A 23,875-nucleotide genomic window follows, 5' to 3' on the forward strand; every position below is an offset into this window, starting at 1 on the left:
CTCTCCCCCTGCTTTACTTTCTACGGTTCCAGTGGGCAAGAAACTGCTTTGTGGGTTTGTATTGCCTTGCAGGCAAGAACACGACATGGAAAACCCCACTTCAGCTCCAAAACCCACCTAAATGAATGGCTGTGAACTATGCCTTTTACATGGTAAACCTCTCTTAAACACAGTCTACAAGGAATATTGGTTTTAAAAACATGCCAAGATGCAAAGCATTACGCAGCCTCCAGCTGGTTTTTTCACCCCAAAAAAAATAATGCCCCTGGTTCCACTTATGGAAAGAAAATAGGACTTATTCACTTTCAGAGGAGGAGGAAATGTGTTGTAGGACATAAGTAATCTACTTGCATGTGAACAGATACACTTGCTTGATCAATAAGAAAAAACACTGGCTCCGCATTTCTCAGACAAATCTCCCCCTTTTCTTTATGCAATATTTCAAAGCTATGCATACATAATGCACCCTCCAAAATATTTGATGTGTTTTTAATGCTGATGAATAAACCCTTTCACAGGAATTCAAAAAAAAAAAAACTTTGGGTTTCTAATGATGTTGAACAGCCAGCTAACAAACAAACATTCCCATAAGCAACTTGGAGGCTGTGTTTCACCATGACAGCCTGCTCCTCTGAGGAGAAAAACTACCAAGACTTGGTAGATGGGAGGGAGATGCGCCTCCTGAGCTGCACGGTTCATTTTACCCCGTGCAGCACCATTTCACAGGGCACCATATTAATCCCGAGCACCGCCTGCTCCGAGCAGCATGATGCAAATATAAATTCACCTTTCAATCACTTCTGCGGGTTAATGACACTGAGTAATAGCACATTAGCAAAGTGCCACTCCAGACACCAGTCAGGCATGCCAAACAGATAATCTGACAAACGTTTCAGATTCATTTTCCATGAACAGAAACACTGTTCGGGCTTATTAACTAGCAAATCTGCATACAGTGCAGTGCAGAGCACAGAGGCTCCATTAAAAGTAGCAATCTATCTCATTAATGTAATATATAATGGTATTTGCCCTATTCTATTGTTGTAATTTTTTTAAGAAACATGCTCATGCTCTGTAATGTTGTAGTATATTTGCACTAATTGGATCATACACTCAGTTCAAGTTTTTGATATAGAGGAACTTCCCTGATGGTTTATAGCAACATTATATTTTAGGTTCTGTAGCTTTCGACAGTGCAAATAACCTAGGTAGCTTTCCCACCTCATGAACTGCTCTCTATCATCACCTCATTTTCCCTATTCCTACTAAATGCTTCCCTTGCAGAAATACCTTGCACATACCTGGCCTTCGTGTCTGTTACTACATCTCTGCTTTTACAGATATCATTTGAGGATGTGAAAGAGCAGAGCTACCAGGGCTGATTGCTCTCTTAGTCCAAAATCAATAGCAGATGAACAGGATTTGTCTTATCTCCAACATAATTGATAACCAAATGGGAAAAAGGGCAACTAAAAAAGAAGAACGGTTCCCCAAAATATTCATTCAAAATTGTAAATAAAATTACTTCAGTGCTTTCACAGCCTTTAAATATCGATCTTACTAGGATGCTGGAGAACAAGAACATTGCTAAAACAATACATTAAAAGCAAACTTCCCTGTGGGTTTATCCAAACCCAATTCTAACAGCAAGTGCATATACTGAAAACCCAATTAAAGCACTGTTCCCGTTCAGAAAGCAGAAACAATGCTGTGTTATCCATATGTCAGCTCAATTCATTATTTATTTTTTTTTTAATATAACAACCGGGATTTGTAAAACTATCTATAGGTGTTTCCTTTGCTGGATAAATCATAACCATCTTCATTAGACCAGCCTGTTAGCTTCAGTTCTTTGGATCTTAATCCAGGAGTGGTGTTTTAATCTGATTTTTCCCATGTAAAGTCTACAGGGGAAATGGGGGGGGGTGCCCTTTTACTCTAGAACAACTGCTTTTTATTTTGTCTGCACTGGGATGTGACACATTGGTCCACTTTGTGTGAACATGCTGAGGTTTGCAGGGTCACAACCTGTCCCACCTGCCAAAAAATGTACCAGGACATCACTTCTGCCTTTGTGCCTTTGAGTTAGTCCATGTCCAGGAAAGCAAGGTGGCTTTTGTGATTGAGTCATTAGTCTTATTAACCATAAGAGATTTGATTCCTGGTGGTGTAGTTTCTTTGTCACTTTTTGTGTGGCTCCTCAAGTTTGTGCCTGAATAGCAGGTGCACCTTCTCGATCATCTCAAGCATAATTCTATTTCCAAAAGTGCAGAAAATACTTGGTTTTCGTCTGATTTTATTAATCTTCAGGGATTACTGATTAAATCTACCCATGCGGTTGTGTTCTCAGCACTGTACCACAACCTTACAGTGTGCTCCTGGCAAGGATCAGCACACTGCAGCATCCTTCAGGGACAGGCACTCCCACCCTCTCTTCTGTGATGCCTTCATTCACCAGGAGCATCACCTGAAGGCCTCACCAACCTTTCTGCAACAGCTTCTGGGCTGCGTTCCCTTCCCACATGGCAACCTCTCTCCTGCAATTTGCCACTTTGGATTTCTTTTTTGGTGCCATAGCACTCCTTTTTAGGGTGTAAGCAGCTACAGACCCTTTACTGTTGGCCTCAAAGTAGCCCAGGTCTATTTATTCTGGTTTTAATCTTGTGTTTCATTGAGTCTACTTCACAATGTGATGCAGAGTAGTAAAAAGGACATGTTGTGCTGGTTTGGCACTTGCAGGGTTTCTCCAGAATACTTCAGGAAGGATTTCAGGTTTGTATTGCTGGCTAATAATGTATTTGCTTCATTATTGGTTATATTGAATGGCTCACACACTATTTCCTTTAGAAATGCCTCAAGTGCCTGCATTGGTTACAATTCTTAAATAACCTAGTTTTTAATGACACTGCAGGGTATTTAACAACAAAATACTGCTGCAATTATGGGATGGCAAATAAACATGTTATTGATTAGTTCAGAATTTGTGATGACAAGTGATGTACCAGGACTCAGGAGATTCAATTTCCAGCACATCTGTGAAGACACTGGGAGATTACGGGAAAGTCCATTTATTTTTCAGTCTACCCCTTCTGCAAAACAAGGCAAAAACACCTCATTCTCCCCAGACTTTGTGTCTGCTCAGACAAAGCAAGCTCCTTTCTCCTGAAATGTCTACGGCACATGCAGCAGCCCAGCCAAGTGAGCCCTCATCTTGTGCAAGTGCCTGAGGTGCTACACCACTACACAACAAATCTACTCCTATGAAGTATTAAATCACAGAAGTTACAGCTGGTTTAGGATTTAGTTCAAGAGGCAGTGGGTTCCTTAAACTTATAGCTCGCAGTATTACACATCTCTATGCATCGCAAGCCAGTCAAGCCCTTGCTTTCCCTTGAATCACACACATTGTTTTACATACATTACAGTGGACAGAAACTCAGCAGCAGAGTAATTAAGAAAACAAGCAAACTGTAGAAATGGACCATATAAGGAAAAAAGCAGAGATGTCACCACCAGCCTTCAGACATACGGCTCTCCAAGGCCCTCCTTGCACTACACTACTTTCTCTGCTCCATCAAGCCCAGATGCCTGCTTGTTTTGGAGGAGAATTTGCTTAGAAAACGTCTCATGGCCAGCATGATTTCATACCTCATTAGCGTGGTCCTGATGCAAGTAATGGAAATAAAAATCTTGGAAGCCTGCACTGCTGTACACATGCAGAAGCTGCTTGCTTATCAGATACTTAAGGAAGGCAATGGAAACTGAAGGGAAAAACAGGGCAAGTGCTAGAATCAGGTTTGCTACTAAAAGAGGGGAAGGAAGTCACCAGTGGTATTTTCAACCTGAGAGAGTATTGTCTCCGTCATTTTTGGATGGGGAAAACAGCTCACTGTTAATAAGTTTTAAGGTTTTAAGATCAGTGTTAAAAATATAACTCATTCTTTTTATTTTCTCAACTCACATCACATCAGTAAGATTATGGCACTGCCCCACAAATGCTCACATGGCTACAGGCCAGAGAGCAGTAACCTGGTGAAGTCGGTAAGAGAAAGCAGTGGAGGGGTGGGGTGTACTGGGAAACCCCTTAAGTCACCTTTGCTGGCAAAGGAAGACACAGTAGTTAGGTCAATCCATTAGTTAAGTTGATTGTATGTTATGGAAATACTCAGTAATCTCACTTGGTTTACCACTATTAGTAACGTACAGGCTTCTACCTTGGAACATCTCCGGTCAAAGAAAATATGTATAGGTACCCTTGAGTAGATTACCTTTTTTTTTTTTTTTCCCCACATGAAACACAAATTGGGCATTCAAATGCAAAGCAGAGCTTTAGTGATGAAGTTCCTGCTAGGGCTACAGAAACTGGTCTCTGATCCACTGGCGACTATTCCAGTAAACAAGCTAACTTGGACTTGATGTCAAAATCCATAGTATTTTACGATTCTCTGTCACACAAAACAGACTACCAGCAGTTTTCCTTGGTGCATTACACGAAAACATCCAGTGAAGGAGGGAGACGTTAAAATGAACAGAAAAAACATTCTTTCAAGTCTTCTTCAGCCCATCGATTGAGCACCACTTAAACGTCAGCTGAGCTGTTGTCCTGTATCGTAGCTGAACTCCGCGTCAGTTGATTACTGCAAGACCCAGTTGTGTTTTTCAAGTTGGCAGCTACACAAACATTAAGACAGAAGAACAAACTAGCACTGCAGCCTGTGTTCTGTTTTAGCAACCTTGGCTGGCCAGTATCAATAATAAAATGTTCGATATGTGGCTGTTCTTCCTTTCTCTGCCACTGAAACTTGTATTTCTGCAGGGTGGTCCCATGGTCTCCAAGCAGTGTCTTATTGATGGGACAAACTTTTACAGATTAACACTGACACAAATTGTGTCTCTAATCATGGACAATATGGAAGCTGCTGTCAGTAAGAACGAGCTTAGACATGGTGTTAAAGGAAAGAATCAAGCATTTTCAGGTGGTCCCAGCATGTCTCCTGGGACAACTCTAGCACTTCCCACAGCCACCTGGTGCCAGACAACTGCAAACGCCACTCCTGCACTGCCTTGCTTTCAGGATGCCCTGACAAACTCCCTGGCCTCTCTCTGATACACCAGGACATCCACAAGCAAGCAACACTGGCTCCATCAAGCATCAAATCATCAGTCTTACCGCCAGCATATAACTCACCCCAGCCATTTCCTCTCTTGTTTGGCAGCTGACCTCCCGCAGAGGCAGCTGAAAGGGGCATTAATGGTTTTTGTCAGCCCACTTTGTTTAGCAGCTATCAAAATTGAATCAATGCCTCCTCCATTGTCTTCACCTTTTTTTTTTTTCCCTCCTGTATTTTACCTCATCATCGCTGTAGGCTTTGGACTGTGATTTATCACCGGATTGACCAGGCTGCTGGTTCATGGGAGCAATAATCAAAACTGTAATTCCAAAAAGTTGGCTTTTCCACAAGCGGTTGCAGAAGGCAAGAACTATATCCACGCCACCCTTAAACATCACTCATGCTCCACCTTTTTCAGAAGGAAGAGATAGGAGAAAGACTTTAAAAAAAGACCAAAAAAACCTTTGCCCTTCCCTAACTCTTCCTTTTTCTGTTCTTCCATTTCCTAGCTCCTGCCAGAGACTGGTTGCAGGGTTACAGCAAGAAGCTGTAGTACTGCCAGCCAGGGTAGAAGAGTGGCCATCAGGGGAGAAGCAAGGCAGAGAGGTAAGGACACGCTTGCAGGAGGCAGGGGAGAGGGCTGGTCCCTCCCTCGCACACCACACATGATGCATGTGTGCATTGGTAACTTGTCATCCTCACATGTATGCATACATGTACAGTAGAGCAGCCTTGTTCCCATTTTTCATCCTGCAATCATTCTGCCCTGCATCCACCTCACACACCTGTCTCACATGCAGCCAGCAAAGGATTTTTATTAACAATCGTTTTCAGGATGACGCCTGCCTTTTTCTACCTCATGTTTGCAATGCACCTAGCACAAGTAAGAACTGATCCTTAAATGTGGCCTGTAAGGACTACATTAATAGAAATTATAAATCATTACAAACAACGTTGTCAAAAGGAAACTTGTATTCTCTTCCCTTTCGCCCCCCAATTCCCCAGCATGGTGTGTGGGCAAGGGTAGAAGAGAGGGTGGAGCTTTTTGAGTTAAGAGCACGTGGACTTTCAGTAGAGGATGGGAAATAAATCAGGAGAACCACGCACAGGACCACAGCCTACCAGTGCAGATGCTACCTCTTATGCCAGTCCCACAGCTAACTCTACCATATAGGAATGAAAGATATGAAATATTTCTTCAGGGCGATGCAACATTGCACTGAGATGCTGCAGGAAGACTCAGGCACTGAAACATCTTAAAGGCTTAAATTAATCCGGGACTTCTTTTCTAAAGCTTAAGAAGGATCAGTGCAACATTTTTTTCCCCCCCTCTTCTTTCTGACAACCCAGATACTCTAAAGAAATCAGTTGAAAGCTCTAAAATGACTCTTCCTCCCCAGTGCATACCGTTCTGCATGGGCAAATTCCTGCCCAGACAAAACTCTGGAAGGAACATGTCAGTAGGTAAACAAGATCAATCCCCTCCTCCCACCCCTTCAGAGCTGTTTCTCCGCACCTATGTAGTATTTCAGATGAATCCAGTCTCAAAACTGTTTTGGAGTATCTGACATTTGTAATTTTGCCCCCTTCCATCAAAGAAGGCATTTCAACTATGTGCAATTTATATTCCATTTACATCCAATACTCTCTTATTACTGAAGTGTCTCTGATGAAAGTTCTTATAGAAAGAAGCAAAAAATTCATTAACTCACTGCTATCAGCCCATGTTAGGGAAAAAGAGTGTCTTCTGGGAACAGGATTTTCCCAGGACAGATGAAATATGAGGTTGGTTTTCAAAATATATATACATATCACATACATCCATGCATTTATACAAAGGGAGAGACAGGGGAACTATAAACTGGCTAAGAGTAATTTCACAGAAGATATCAACAATAACATGAAGACTTTCATCATAAAGCACATCATTGTTTAATATGTGATATTCATCTATTAAAGAGGTTCGGGAGGACTGAACCAGACCAGACAGCCCCAAGCAGGAGTATTGCTACATTTCTTAACCTCATCAGTCGCTTAACGTTGCGTGTCCAGCACCATGTCTGTTTTGCATATTATGGCTTTTCCACAGAGTGCAGAGTTTCAGCAGAGTTTTGAGATTGTAGGAAAGCACACGAGCAAGTGAGCCAGCCAGCCTTGTGATGCCTCTGGTACCTCATGATCTGACACACCGGTAGCATCCGCCGCTTTCTACTCACTGCTGGAAGAACAGCAGGATCCTTATCAATTAGCACAGGGTTATCAAATTTCCCCAAATGGAAAATTTTACCTTCTAAATAATGCAGTCTATCAAAGGAGTGAAGCTGAGTCTTACTACCGTGGGTATCAGTGAGTGTTTTCCCACTGACGTCTTGTGGGAACAGATTTGGGGTTTCCTGTTCACCCTGTGCATGCACCACACATGAGGAAACAGAAGTGATGCTTTGGGATGAGTCACCTGGGTTGAGCAGCATAAGACACGTAAGGGATATTGCCGTGTTAAACACCAAACCTACCACTATCCTTGTTCTGCCCTTTTCATGACATGTTACTTACATGATTTTCTTTAACCACTCAAATTATTGCAGCTAAACTGAAAAAAAAAAGTTATTTACAGCATATAGTACACACTGTTAAGTCAAAATTCCTTGAGATGTATTCAATACCAGTTTCCCTCCCAAACCCATGACTCAGTGCATGTCTGTGTTTGGGAACCCATCAGTCTGGTGATTTCTGCAGCCCTACATCTACAGAAGCTAACTGATGGCACCCACTTGGGTGCCCAGAGCCCATTGTGCAGCTTTTGCATCTAGGTGAAAGTGTCTCTTGTACCAGTCTCCCTCCTTAGAGGAAATCTCTGGCCCCAATCCTGGTCCATTTTCAAGAGACCCTGAGAGGGATGGGGCCTTTCTCCACACAACAGGCCAGAAAATAGACTTGTTTTCACCCTTCTACCATGGTCAAGCATCCAGCAGTCAACTGCCTGGTGTTGCTAGCCCAGTGAATCAGCAACCCTCTCCTTTCCCATGAAATAAGCTTTAAAAATTGTGCCATATTACAGCAAGCACCATTAGCTTGTTTCAATGCCTTTTTTTTTTTTTTAAATCTGATCTGGCCCATGTCAGATCCTCTATGCCTACACTGATTTGGGGAGCTCTGCAGTGCTGAAATCATCCCCTCCTGGCATGTCTGGATAGATCCTACAGCGTGCAGTGTTCTAGTATAAACAGCAGGTGATAACAGTTTAACAGTGTTGAGTTTTATGTTTCAGATTTTCCATTCTGCAAGATACAGAAGTGCTTTCCACCCTACCACTTGCTTAAAAAAAAAAAAAAACTAAAAAATGCTTAAAATACAAAGAAACAAAAACCAAAGCATATTTATCTCTTGAAGCCAAAATGCTGGGAGCGCATCGTTAGCCTGCACAAAGTACAGTTTATTTCAAGAGCAACCTGTGGCCACCAGCGAGCTGTCGGCAGTAAGATGGCAATAGTTCTGAGTCCACAGGCAGAAAATCCTGACTTTCTTTCACTGCTGGTTTCATGGTCTTTATTTCAGTTTTCTCTATGATCAGTCCAAGTAGACAATGCCCAACAGTTGCAAAAGGAGCATTAAACTCCCCACAAGAGATCTTAAAGTGGCCAGAAGTACTGCCAGCTTACTTGCTTTTCTTTGCAGTTCAGCACTCACCACTCATACGAAAGTAATTTAAAACAGATAGACTCCCATAAGGTATTGACTGATATTTTCTTTATCTGATTTATTTAACAGGTTTTACTCTTTTACTGATACAGTGCGGCAGTCTTGTGGCTGCCTCAAAGCAGACAAGCAAGAAAAAAACGTAGTGAGCAACCAAGGGACAGAAGCAAGAAGAGAAAGGAGCATTCTAAAATTCCCACGCTATCACACCTAATGCAGAAGGGACAACCCTGGGCTTCTGTAATCATAGTAAAGCAGAGGAAATGCAAGACTTAAAGAACACTTAGCAGAACTGTGCCCTTTCCCTTTTTGCTTGTAATTCCCGGGGTCTCCAACCTAAAGCAAGCTTGTCAGCTGCTAAACACTAAACAGTCTCATCATTACTTCTCTTTAAGTGGTGTAGAATGGGTTACTTCATTGCCCTGTTTGCCTAGGGAAGGAATAAGCGTGACATCCATTGGTTAAAATGCACTAAAAGCCAGAATGCGGGAGGCGATTTTAACTATTTACTATAGGAGCTTGTAGCATGGAGCTCACTGCTTATATCTGTATTGGTTGAATGATCTGAGAAAACTTGCAATGTTATTCACTCGGTTGGGATAGTTTAAAGGGGACTTCCTGCTGGCCAGAAATCAAAGCCTAATTGCTGTGGTTCAGCCCAACAGGCAGCTAAGCACCACAAGGCCGTTCGCTCACTCCCCTCACCCTGTCATTGGGATGGGGGATAGAAACAGGAAAAAAAAGGTAAGAGTTGTGGGTAAAGATAAAGACAGTTAAATGGGACAGAAAGGGAAGGGATAACAACAACAAAAAAGTAAGTATATTCCAATGAAGTGATGCACAAGGCAATTGCTCACCACCCACCACAAAATGACCAGCAGTCCCTGAGCAGCATCACCCCAGCTAATTCCCCCCAGCAGTTCTATTGTCCATCATGATGCCAGATGGGATGGGATACCCCTTTGGCCAGTTGGGGTCAGCTGTCCTGGGTCTGTCCCCCCCCCCCCCCCCCCAGCTCCTGCTGCACCTGGCACTGGCAGGGCAGTGTGAGAAGCTGAAAAGTCCTTGGCTTGGTGTAAGCGCTGCTCTGCAACAACTGAAACAGCATGACACCAACATTGTTCTCACCCTAAATCCAAAACACAGCACCATACCAGCTACTAGGAGGAAAGTTATCACAGCTGAAACCAGGACTAATAGCTAACCCTTTTACAATAAATCATGAACAAGCTAGACTTGAGTTGTCTTCTCATCCATAGATTGTACTGAAGATTTAAGTAGTTATTGATGTTATGTAGTGAGTAGAAAGCTGGGAAAAAAAAAAAGCTCCAGAATTTTATGTGCTGTAAAGTGATGAATGACTAGCAAGAAAGAAAACTTGGGTTTTCTTTTTGCTTTTCTAATTTTATACTTTTAGCTCACTTCTGTTACCTACAAAAACTCTTGACATTTGAAAAAGTCACAAGACTCTCAAGAAACTTTTACAGGCATGTGTGGAAACCAACCCCCAAACAGGTATTTCTAAAGAGAGAATACAATATTATTCTTTCTTCAGCCTGCCAAGAAGCAGATGACTGCTGATACAAATCATCATACTTAAAAATGTTATTAAGCTATTTCTTTCTGTAGCTATAACAAATAAAAAGATTAGATATACAGTCTAATTTGGCCTCGAATTTATAGATGAGTGAATTATAATAAATTCTACAGTAATAGAGTAATAACATATGCAATTACCTCAACAAATAAATCAAGTCAGTAGGTGATAACATTAACATAAAGGGGGTTGGATTTGGTGACCCCTGAGATATAGACTTAGCTCTCAAAGTCTGGTTCAAAGTAATTGGGCTTCTCAGGGCATGTGAAACACACCCGACCCTTTCGTGCAGATATTTGTCTATAATTACTTGCGGTTCACACATGCCTTCAGAAATGTTGGCACATTTTATTGGGGACATAGCCAATTAATTATGATTTACTCTAAAATAGGTATGACTATTTTTTACTGCCTGGTAACATTCTCTGCTCATATCTAAAGCGCCACACTTTATACAGCAGGTTGCTCTACAGAAGTGTAATGACTTATGGATCACTGATGCTCATAGATAGATTGTGCCTTGGGTGAACATCCTGGCCTTACAGATGACCATCCTTCAAATGCACGTCTGCTGCATCTCATCGTACTGCTGTGTGTGGATTTGGGGAGTCAGAAGGACAGACACTTGGGGGCTCCTCTCCTTCAACCTGGCTGAAAACTGGCAGGTTCAGATCCATGCATTGTCTGTATTTAGGGGAACAGGTGCCTAAAACACACATTTCAACACCTGGGCTTGATGGCCAACTCAGGAGCAATTTTAATAACAGCTTCAGACTGGGAGATCAGGCAGATTTTTGTCTACAGAGAAGTTCCCGGGACACTCACATTTTTATGGGGAGTATCTCACATCCCACAAGCTTAGCCTGAAGCTTTACTTTTGTTCTGAATCAGTTTGGGTCTCCCGGACTTGTGAAACTTTGCAAATACATAAGAGTACCTTGACCCAAGGCTGCAACATAATCAAATGGTGTTAATTTATGAGGAAGGTGTCTTGTCATATAGTGACATAAAGCCATAACAGGATGTGCCTGTGTCACACATCAACACACCATGACATGTAGCTACAAACAGGGAGATGGAGTTATTCCGTGCGGTACAACAAATACCATTACCTCTAGTGAAAAAGCAAAGGCAAAAACTGTGAGTTATGTCAGCTACAGGGACAAAACAGCCTGTAGTACAAATCTCCTGGAGCCTGGCCAAAACAAACAACTAACAGAGACAAGATCACACACTTTTGAGATGTAAGAGTGGCAAGCGAGTACTGCTTACAGAGCTTCTCAGAAGCATCCGTTCTTTGAATGCATTTTTGTTGTTGTTAATTTTTTTTTTGCCATTGATACGGTGCCAAGGCCAAATAAAGTAACTCTGAATATTACACATAGCATACTTTAACTACTTACTGCCCAGCTTTATTATTTCTTCTTTTAAAAATGTATTAATGTGTCTATAACATGAATGTCCAACTTTTGCAAATAAGATGGTTGAGTGGAGAATGTCAGCCCTCTGAAAACTCAGCCAGGCACAGAACAAAACTGGCTATTTAAGCAGCAAACATTGAGAAGTCTGTTAAATCATCTGATTTGTGTAACCTGAGCTACACCATGTGAGGTGTTTCCTCTCCACTGGCTTACTCTGACCACCACAAGGGTGAACAGAACAGGGTGCCTTAGAAATGTCAACCTCCGTTTATCAAAGAGCTTTGTAAAATTACTAAAATAACAGTTCAGCTACAGTGGTTGCCCTTAGAAGCTTGCCAAATGCTTCTGATAACTGAATAGGTACCTCAGTAGTCCCAGTATGCCAGGAATTTCCTCCCGTAAGTAGCAGGAAACACAAGGGAGTACTAAAGCACTGCAGCAGCTAACGGCAATCTGAAACACAGTGCACACTGCAGTGCCCCACTGTCACCTTCAGCCCTGAGAAAATATGATGCATTTATCAGTTGGGATGCAAAACCAGAAGTTATTCCATAAGCAGCAGAAGTGATGAAGCCTGGTTTCCTCTGAATTCGTGCCTAACATGCCCTAGACCTCCTTCCCCTGTTTCACAGGGCTCATCCCCAGCAGCACAGCAGGCTTCCCAGCACAGCTGCTGGGGTAGAGGGCTTGCACCCTGTGCTCCACCTGGATATCAGGTAGGTCCCTTCTTGCATCCTGCTGCTGACTTCCAAAGAGCTCAGAGAAACAGAGGTCCCCTTATCTCTTTCTGTTGAAACTGGCTATTAAAAAAATGCATATAAACTGGTAAACTCTGGTTCCACTAGAGATGATGGCAATTCTGATAAAGGGCAGGGTTTCCCACTGACTTTATGCAACTGACACATTCGGGAAGACAAACATGTACTTCCTCTCTCTTCTTCATCACTTCACAATTTTGCTTACTTCTCTCCAGTAATGCACCACTATGGTAAAGAAAACAGCTTGAAGAACCAATCCCATTGATTAGCTTTAGCCTGATTTTATGTACTCTCCCTGCATTTTCTCTTTAAGCTGTTAACATTTACTGGAGCTGACCTCCTCTGTGCCAGCCTTACAGCACCAAGAGCTTCTCGTGGATAATTAAAAGCGACAGTGCTCCCTTTGGTTAAAATTAACAGAGGTGAAACTTAACAGAAACTGCCTACTTGAGTAGTTGCGCCACTCTCCATTATCAGAATTTAAATTATTAACTCTCCTTAGTTTTATCATGATTAATTATTAAAATTCAGCTGCTTGTCAACATATTCATCATAGAAGGGATAGATTAGCAGCGTCTCGTACTATATTGGCTGTGCTCTAAACAGTGACCTTTTGGCAGTATTTCATGTCTCAGAAGGATTCTTGTACTGGCACATTTTACTCAGGGTAATGAAAGAAGAAGAAACAGGCATCACCACGTTGGAAATTTAAGACCAAATCCTGCCCTTCCTTTTGTCCCAAGCATCCCACTGAGTTACAGGGGGAAAACAAGAATCAGAAACAGTTGGCATGTGTTCCGCAGCAGAAGGAGGAAGGAATTTTGTGATTTTCTTTAAGCCTTATTTACTCAGTCCTCTTCCCTTTAGACTGAAGATTTAGTTTTTCAGAAGCTACATGCTGCTGAGTTGTAACAAGGTTTGCTTCTACTGTCAAAAGGCTGCAGACAAAAGTACTCATTTTGATGGTCCATATTATTTGGCACTGAAGACAAAAGACTTTGTTATTTGAGGAAAGATTTTCTTTTCTTTCTTTTTTAAATAGCAACAATTACGATTCTATGTGGTGTCCTGCATATTTAACACTTATTGGAAAAGTCAGCTGAATACCACAGATTGCAATCAACATCTTTCACAGATGCCAGTCTTTTTTTTTTTTTTTCCTTTAACTGTTCAGAGCTTTGCAAGTCATTAGTCCATTAGCAGAAAGTTAAAGTACGCCAATCAATGTCATTTAAAGCTGTAGGTCATCCCGGGTTTTCATAAACAGTCTTAAGGCTAATGACAGCTATGTAGCCTTCTGCTCTCATTTTCACTTTGTCTTGAGCCTTCTTTGAAACATTAGATTTGACATTTGCAAAGAAATAAACCTACTGCAGGTGCTACTTTTCGCTGCAATAAAATACAAATTATGTTCTCAAAATTCACCAGGAGGCTTAAAAAAAAAAAAAAAACAAGCAGGATATTGTGACCTGGGTTTATTCTTAAATGTTCCGATATCCTTGGTTTTATTGGGATGATGTGAAAGAAGCCATGCCAGAAAGAACTGTAAGTGTTTGGCTTTAAACAGTTTTTACTCAAAGGTTAGGAAAAGTCTTGAACTTGAGTTACATGGCTAGGCAACAGTAAATTCAGGTCTGAACTCTGGTCAGACCCCTTGCACAGCCTTAGGCATATCACTCCATCTCTCAGAATGTCTCAATTTCTCCCTCTAAATGAAATGAAAACATTGCCTGATATTTTCCCCTTTTTTTTCCTAGACAGCACATTGGTCAGGGTTTTGGATCATTATATTAAACTGGCAGGGGGTTAAAGAGGCCTAGTGGGTCTTCTATCAACCTGCCACTTTCTGCCTCCCTATGGAGAAAAGCCCGTTTGGCATCCCATGCCTGGGGTGCGTAACTTGGAGGAGAAACAGATAAACTACTGCATGGAAGGAATTACTAAGTGGCTGGGAAATAACACTGATGGAAGTCAAAGCCCAGACTTTGAGCTTTCTGAGAGGGATGAGAGCGTTGTTTGTACCAGCAGCAGACAGGACTGTATTTACTCCCCAGTCTATCAGATGTCAGGTAGCCATGGGAGTATGCCACAAAAAGGGTGGCTGGGCTCCCTGAAGAAGTGTGGGTGCAGAGGTCTGCAACACCAGGAACAGGTGGGCACCCAGGGCAGGGTGAGAAGGAGAGCCATAAAGATGTCCTTGCAAAAACTGAAGGAAGAGGGAAAGCTTCCCATTGTCTTCAATTCTATTTAGCCATAGAAACAATCCTTCAGTCCTGGTTCTACCCAAAGGTAAAAGGCTGCTACCTTGGGCGTGCTGCTCAACATGGAACAGGAATAGAGTTCTCTGCTCAGGAATAACTCCCCACCACGAAGCGGTGCAGGCAGCCCCAGGTAACTGCCTGCCCTTGCCATTGATGCATGCTCAGAAATTCACCTAACTGGCAATGTTCAGTGGGAGATGTGAGGACTCCCTCAGGCAGTGTGCGAGGACACAAGGGTTGGGACAAGGATTTTGCCAAGAGCTTGCTGAGAAGAGTCATCCTTTCAGCTTAGCTTTGGCAATGAAAAGATCCTCATGGAAGGTCAGGAGAGTGGGTACCAATATGAAAGTCTATATTTTGTTTCATTCTTTTTTAGGTTTGAAATTTTTAGACTAATTTCTTTCCCTTCCTTCTGAAGGAACATTGGCATGGTATCTGTAAAGAAAATTTGGATGAAATAAACTTAGTTTTCTGAAGCTTCTGCCAGTTTTTTTTTTCCTTAGATCAAAGATACAAGTTCTGATTCAGAGACATAAATCCAACAGCTAATAGCCAGGACACTCAGTGGGTGTTTCTCAGTAAAAACTGAAATTCAAGTCCCTGGTCTGTGTCAGAACAGACTCGAATGGGTGCAGGCTATTCTCATTTAATTCTCCTGTGAACAGTGCTGTGATTCTAAATGTTTGTATGTAGATTCCAGCCCTATTAAAGTACCTTACTATATCTCTGCAACAGAAGAACACCTATATAGGGTTTTTTTTATTGTTGTTTTTCTTGGTTTTGTTTTACTTTTTTTTTTATGCCAGAACAGTGTATATTTTAAGAACAAGGAAGGAAATTCCTAGAAAAAAAGTTGAAATACTTGTAGAAAAGAGGAAGTCACCATCCCAGTGGATATTAAGCTGACTTAGAGCTCTTCTCATGCTAGATTCTCTGCACTACTTTGGTGAAAGAGCTGAGCACAAGGACAAAGCCATTTCTGTGACAGTTCTGCATGAGTCTAAATGTCTCAATGTTAAAAGCAGAAATATTTCTTAAATACTGTGGGTTTGCTTTACTTAACACCCAACCAACTCACCTTGAGTAAAGCCAGAGTTGTGCATGGAGTCACTCCAGATGAGCCAGCAGGGCAAGGAACATGCAGCTGTGCTGAGTGTGCACCAGCTTCAAACTGCATTAGCAAACGGGCTGGAGAGCTGCCAAATTTTGTTAGTGTATATTGTTCCTTTTCTGTCTCCTGTTTCCTTCTTCCCTCTCTTCCTCTGGAAGAGGGAATCTTAAAGTATCTCGCACCAATAGAAAAAATAAATTGTCTACACCCAATTAGTCATTTTAAAGCTTGAAACAATCTCATTTCCCTATGATTTGGTAAGTCACCGTTTGATCACTCGCCCCTTAGGAAAAAGAAAGGTATTAGTTTTGACTGGATAGATGAGCAAGAGCTACTATCAATTACAAGAGCTACATTTTCTCTTATAAACCCTGAAACAAGCTCTCCCTGGTCTTTTAATAAGCCATTTAGAAGATGATGTGGAAGTGATGGTGAAGACTCTCCATCAGTACTTTTCATCATTAGCAACAGATGACATTCATTAATAGGGTATTCAAGGCAAATGGGGGAGTTTTGCTATAACTAGCCCCTTGTTGTGAGGAGCAAGTGAGAAAAGAAGGGCACAGTTCATAAAACTACTTGCCTTAACTGGGGGAAAAAGCCTTATACAACTTTTATGAAAACAGAGGGGTGTGGAGCCACACAGAGAGTGGAGATGGAACCATACAGAACAAATATCCATCAGGTGGATCTGCAGGATTTCCCCCATAACAGCTTCACTTTTGACTGCTCAGAGATCCCTTAAAGCCATGAATAGCCAAGGACAATCCTCACCAAGCTGCAGACTTGGGCCTGGTTCTTCTCCATGTCCCAGCAGCTGGGGACTACGACAGAGCTGGGTGCTCACCTCCACCACCCAGACCCACACAGCAAGGCACAAGTTGTGACAATCCCAAAACAGATGCCAGCAGTCAGAAGGGCAAAGTTGGCTGATCATGCTGCAACAGCACCATGACCAAGCCCTCTTCACTTGCACCTTTAAATATAGGAATCACATTCAGATCGATGGCTCTTTCATCCAAAGTTGTTGCATGCATGACATAAACCTCCACTAGCCAGAGCTACAGAGCAGTGATGGGCAACAGAAAAGCCAGCTGATAGTGAATGTCGTCATCAAATAATACCTTTGTTCCACTGTCAAACTGCCCATCATTCACCTTTAATATAGGCTTCACTCTAGGTTTTGGTACATGGTATCTACCAGCAGAAACCCTCATTCCCAGCCTGCTCCAGCCTCCTCTCCAGCTCTCCGTATCACCCCACACTCTACAGAGAGCAATTCCCTGATAATCACAACCGAGCATTGACATTACGAACCTTTCCATTACATGCGGTGTATTTCTGGTTTGTAAAACATAGATTAAGCATGGAGTCAAGCTGTGCCCTACATCAGGATAGTGTTGTTACATGTTTATTAAGAAAGTGATTTAAAAGGGAGATCATGCAGTGAATTACCGATCCTGCACAACCTACTGAAAAGTGGGTGATGAAACAACATAATCATCATACATCAGCTTCCTATTACCTGATTTAGGGTAATTTGTATTCTCTGCTTCTGTGCAAACAGAACGTCACTTACTGCACTGTCAAACTTTATTTTAGGAGTTAAAAGGTGGGTTTATTATTCATAACATTAACAATTGGGAGCAACTAAAATGTTCCATATGCCAGAAATCAAAACCTGTTACCATGGAATTGGTTACAGGAGATTTAAAGCAAATTAAGGCCCTGACAACATTACTTTTAGACTCAGAAAGCATAAGAAAGAGGAGTTGCACAAAGACTAATTCTATGCATCTGCTCCTGCAGGCTGTTTTTGTATTTCAAATGCATATTGAAAGATAAAAAAGTTAATTATTTCTCCTGGCTAGGACAGCACGTGCACGAGACGGCAAGTGCATGATGGTGTGTGCATCAGAGTCAGATGGCCCTGGTTTTGTCCTCCTTCCCTGTTTTTGGTAGGACACAGGCAAACACCCCTAGGCAACTGTCACCCTGGGCTCTTGTGGCTCTCCAATTCCAGACCTCCGGTCAGGAAGTGTTTTGAAGGCCAGTAAACCACTCAGGCCTGGTCTTCTCTTCATAAATAATTCCTCTTGGCCATTGAGGAAGACTAGAGCTGGCTTTCAGCTTCATTATGGTTACTTGAGAGCACTCTCCGGTCCTGCATCTTTGCAGGCAGCCTATTCCTCTGTGGGAAAAGCTAGCGGGCTATGGGGAGCAGTGAAAGAGAGCCGTCAGCAGTGACCGCTTGCCTAGCTGGAAGCCACACTCCCGTGCACTTTTCGTGCAATCAATCACAAAGGAAAGGTCAACAGACAGCTTTCAAATAACCGATCCATTTAACTACTGACATTGATCCAGGCCAGAGAAGTGGAGTTGGTTGGGGGAGGGAGGAAGGGAGGGGTTCAGTGGTCAATCAGTGGAAATCTAAACCCCTTTCAGCCTAATGGGAAGACTAAACACAGTCCTAAACTTTCTGCTTTAACTCTCTCAGAATACTGCCTAAGGCATCACAAGACCTTTATATGGAAGTCTTAAAAAGTAACAAAAACAAAAGAAAAATTCCAGCATAAAATTAAATACCTGGAATAGATGAGATCCATCCTTCACTGCACAATGCACCAATGTACCTGTGAGCACAATGTGTGGGATAGCAGAAGAGCAGAAAAAGCCCCTGCTGTGATCCCAGAGTCAAGAAAACTCCAGCCATCATGCTGTGGCTATGCATTAGAAGATTTTCTTCATCACATCCCAAGCACTTCCATCAGGGAAACCCAAACCATGCCTTCACCAGCCCTTATGTATGCCAACTAATTACCTTCTGATTAAAAAAAAAAAAGTGTCAGCTGTGGGTGTTACAGCCTTGAACCCTCCTCTGAAGAGCCAATGTCTTGAGAGAAATTGTGCAGGAAGAAAGTAAACCAATATATTACTGGTCACCCACAGCCAAGGCTCAGTATCTGATGGTTCTGGTCCATAATATTATAACAGAGCCCTACAGCCACCGTGTAGTAGTCTGTGTGGAGCAGACTTCACTCTCATTGCACAGATGCCACTGAGCATAATGTTGAGTGCATACCCGGGAGACAAGGAGCAGGGACAGAGAGAAAAAGCAGAACTGCCGTGCTCATCAAAGGGCACCATCCCAGAAAAAAAAAATGGTTAATTCTGGACCCCATTCTGCACTCCTAAACCTGCTTCCATACTACTTCGTATGAAATGCCTAAAACTGCTTCTGTACAAGGTATGCTTATGGTATGCTCAGTGATAATGATAACGAAGCAGAAAAGACAAGACAGCCTGATCAAGAGGTAACTGAAATCAATGCAAGGATTCCCACTGTATTAATTGGGCTCTGGCTGTATTCTCCATTTAAAGGGAACAAGGCGCACAGGGATTTCTCAGTCCCTAGGCTGGAGGTACAGAACAATTCTCCAAATCCCATAGGAGCTATTTCTCAATCAACTGTGGTAAGAAAAGAATCTCTGCATGAGACACTACTACAGAAAATAAGACATGAAATCTTGTGCATGTTTATGTATGTGTGTCAGGGGAAATGATATTAAATTTGAGGGGAAAAAATAGAATTAGATATCAAAAACAGGATTAAACCATAAAAATCTCTCCACTATGGAGAATCCAGTTTGTAAGATAATCTTTTCTATAAAAGGCATAATATTAAAGTAAATAACTCAGAAAAGCCCAGGAGAATCTAAGCTTTCAGTAACCAGCCAGATGGAGAATGCAATAGAGGCAAGAATACTGCATGCCACACTTCATATGTCTTAGGGAAAAAAAGAGAGATTTCTGGGGAATGTTATGGCTCTTTGTGGTTTACTCAATGATTTCTCCTTCCTGCTTCCCATGTGCACCAACAGCACTATTAATAAAGTCAGCCATTAGCACTGAAAAGTAGGATTTTGTTGCAGTACTAATCAGAAGTTTCCTGCCCTCTGACATGACGTGGAGAGGCCCCAGCTCTTTGCTCCAGCTCCCTGCCATGCTGCAATCTGCAAATACATTTCTTGGAGCAGATCAAGGAAGCCAAATGAAAAGTACACAATGATTCGAATAGGCTTTCCAGTCTATGTGTTGTCCTAACAGGGGGCTATTATTTTGTCCTTTTCCAGCTCTACATAGACAGGGTAAAAATGCTGACAAACTCTTTAAAGGAAAAGTCGGTGCTTACAGTGTGGTCGCCTGTAATGATAGTCCACAGTCCAGTCCCATCTCCATGTAACCCTTCTAGCCTCCTCACAACTGTCCCACTACAAATTCACCAACCTTTAGTCAGTAGAAACCACCTCCATTTCTGAAAATCTGACACAGCACGTACTAGAAAAAATAAAATCCATATATTTAACTTTAAAAACTAGCCCCTAGTTTTACGGTGCCTTAGTTTTTTAGAGACAAGCACCCAGGTTTCATGAGGTACCACGACATGTCATAATATGCTACCAATCCTCATGAGTATATAAGCAATAAGCAAGGGATTACAGCTACTAAACTGCAGTGTTATTTCACAAATATATTTATTCTGGTTTAGTATGAAGGCCGTGGCCTTAGCTATCTCCAGACAGTTTACATCCAATTTTCTCTGAAAAGCTCAACTAGTGTCAGTGGTCTAATTCTGGATTTCCTTCCACTCCATGTTAATTATCTACACGTGTAGAGTTAACGTGAGCTGGTCTTGAGCATCGTGGCACGAGCGCCAGCAGAAATTCCCACCTGATCTATGATGTGACTAAGACAAGAATCATTCAACTCCAGCAGGAGATTTTAACATCGGCTTTTATCTAAACAATGAAAATATCTGCTGTGTTATCCTACAGAGGCAGAATTGTTTTATCCAACAATGCAACATTGCTTCTTATCGGCCAACATGGCAGGGTTGAAAAAGGTATGTGATGCGTGGACAGGGAGACTGGCATATGAAGAAAAAAAGAAACCAAAGCATAAACACATTCAGAACAAACAAATAACCACTAGGTATGTACTTTACTGAAATATGTCCATGTTTGTATCTTAAATATAATTTCTTCAGTGTGGAAAACAGAAAATCAAGCTTTAGTGACTGCCAGCTCCTCAGCTGGATAAACAACAACTTGCCCTTATTTTGATTAAGAAGAGCTATTACATGTTTTTCCTGAAGCTATTATTTTGCTAGGAGCATGCTGTAATTTACATGTCCCTCCAAAAATGTCCCTTTAATGAAATGAATAGGAAATTAATGCTGTCAGGCAGAAAGCTTTTAGCTAATAGTTTTCAACACTTCCCCCTTTGAAACCTTGAAGAACAATTTTCATTTACCAGATATCTAAAGGTGAAAACAAAGTGTAGTTTCACTGATAGCACCTTGATCCTTTAGTCTATAGTCATCAGACATGTTTTGTATTGGAGATTGCACACAGCGATAGCTGAGGTCTTCTGCTCAGAGACATTGACAAGCAGTACGTGCCAATACCCAGAGGGACAAGGAATTCAGAAAACAGCATTACACTTACGACAAATAGGACTAAGATGCATTTGTATTCCAAATATGATTAAGAGAAATTAAGTTTAAAAACCCCACCAGCTCCCACGTCTGATGGAGATTTTAGATAAGATCATGGAGAGACCAAAAGATATATTTGTCATGGAACGGTGGAAAGGTCCCCCTCATCTAGACCTATACCAGCTGGCACGGTGCACAGAAACACAGAGATCAGAAAAAAAAATAGCATCTTTATGTCAGTCCAAAGCAATGCCACTGGAAAAATGTCAAGACTAATTTAAAGATTGAATCAAGTACTGATAAAAATCATCCTCAACCAGCATGAAGAGCAATTTAACATGTGATAGTTTCACCCTATTATCTAGAAAACGTAAAAGCACTCAGTTCACGGGAGGACTCGAGTACCCTCCTAGGAGCTTACATGACTGTGGGTAGATCACGGGCTAAGATGTGGAGCTTCACAGCCCACAGGCTATAGCAAAACATCAATTTGTACCAGGATCCCACAACTTCAGCTTTGAATGGCAGCTGCAAAGAGGTAACCATCAAGAATAAGGTCAGGATCTAAAGCAGAATAGTACAAGGAACTCAGGGATACAACATTTTCTGCTGTTGAATTTGAAGAGCACACCGAATTGTTGCTCCATCACATCTGCTGCCTTTTCTTAGCATGGAAGTGAGGGAAACCAACTGGAAAACATGGTTCTAACCCACATCTTACCTCACACAGACCTCGTAACAACAGAGCACTTTCAGGAGTGAAAACCAGCAGTGAGATTAGCCCTGTCCCTTTCCAATGGAGGAAAGGATGGGCACCATCACCTGAGCTTGTGCTGATGTTAGTGGGTAGCAGTGGCTGGGCATGGCTGAACCCAGCATCTTTGAGACAAGGACCAAAAGCCGTGTCTCTCCCGTTAGGAAAAGTTAGATAGGAAAGGACACGGAGAGCCCTGCCTGTGCCTCTCTCCCATTAATTCTTCTCTCAGGAGCCCTGCTTTGAAGCAGTATTGAATTACAAGCCTGACACTCACTTTGAAAACGCTCTCAAAGTGATGAATGTTCCCCTAACTGACTTTTTATTTTGAAATACGTTATTATATGGCCTTCTAGTGAGACGGCATTGTCAGCGACATGAGTGACAACTCCTGGCAGAAGACCAGCTTCCAAAAACCCCCTCATCGCACTGTAGCTTACACAAGCCTTAAAGCCAAAGCAACCAATTAATCATTGCTCCCACTTCATTTAATAGAAAATGGTTCCAGCAGATGTAGAAATAAACACATAATTGACAACATTTCTTCTTGGGAAAGAGGCAATTTTTTGAAAGAACATGAGACAAATGGTAGCGTGGCTGGGCCCAGCTCACATGCAGGGCTGGCTTTTCCCAGCGTAAGGCTTGGTACAACTTTTCAAATGCCTTCTTTTCTATCAATCTGTAAAAAAGACCTAATTTTAGAAGAGAAACAAATCCCACGCTATATTATTTAGTATGCACTTTTTAATTACAACAGTGAAGAATCTACCAGAGACGACAGAAACATCTGAAATATTAGCTTGAGTTTTTGGTCAACAAGCCGGGAACCCAGGGACCTAAAAGAGGATGCAGCAGTTACCCCATGTAACATTACTGTTTTGTGGGACATTTAAGCACAAACTAACGAGAGTTCTGATGCAAAGCAGCGGGCAGTATTTCCAGGCTGCACATAGCATTGCTAGCACACACAGGCCAACGATCACACTTAGGGGATTGTTTCACACAAAGGAAAAAGTGGCATGGGGGCAAAGACCAGACCCCTGGCCTTGGATCTCTGTGCTCCAAGCCATAATTAGGGGATCTTGGGTCACGCTTCCTTTCTTTCTCGCTATCACTTTGGACCAAAGGATGTGTCCTTCTTCTCTTCATTTCGGCACACTTCACAAGGGAGACCCCAGGGGGCAGGGGATGGCTTCTCACAAAACAGCCTTATCTCTGTGATCAGAGCTGTCTGCGGGAAGAAGTCAATGTTTCAGGGAAAGGCTGGGCTGGAAGCTGGACTCCCTGGAAGTGCTCGGATCATTAAAACTACTGTTTAAAGAAACCCGACACTTTGCCCAAAACTCTGGGAGAAAAAGCAAGCCTCTCGATCAGTTCTTGGAAAAGCAAAGCCGATTGCCAATTAATTTTCCATGTCACAAAGATGCTTAATTTATAGCTCGTGCAGGCTGTCCCCCACTTGCCTGAGCAGTTTCACTGAGAGCAGGGGATCAAGTCCTTCAGGGCAGGGCTGAGCCCTCTACATGTAAAGGGCTGTGAAGATGAAATTCTCTTTAGATGGTTTCTGTTTCTGCTCTGTAACTTGCAAATGTATCAGAATCACAGCATCAGCAGATATTTTTATTTATTTTTTTTTCCCCAACAGAACAACCATTGACTTCAGAGGGAA

The 23,875-nt window shown here is 42.1% G+C and overlaps 1 protein-coding gene across 5 annotated transcripts in view; it reads right to left on the reverse strand.

Moving 5' to 3' along the window:
• The window catches only part of UNC5C (unc-5 netrin receptor C), a 246,798-nt gene that overhangs the window by 182,480 nt on the left and 40,443 nt on the right, over window positions 1-23,875 (reverse strand). For 2 of the 5 annotated variants that reach the window (XM_068681761.1, XM_068681759.1), the window contains exon 1: window positions 18,542-18,734. The exons of the other annotated variants lie outside the window; for them this stretch is intronic. In XM_068681761.1, coding sequence (XP_068537862.1) covers window positions 18,542-18,686 — 145 coding nt within the window. In that variant the 5' untranslated portion in view covers window positions 18,687-18,734. Of the gene's footprint in view, window positions 1-18,541; window positions 18,735-23,875 lie in introns of those variants that run through there. 5 annotated transcript variants of the gene reach the window in all.

This window comes from Anas acuta, chromosome 4, assembly GCF_963932015.1.
Source record: "Anas acuta chromosome 4, bAnaAcu1.1, whole genome shotgun sequence".
Lineage (NCBI taxonomy): Eukaryota > Metazoa > Chordata > Aves > Anseriformes > Anatidae > Anas > Anas acuta.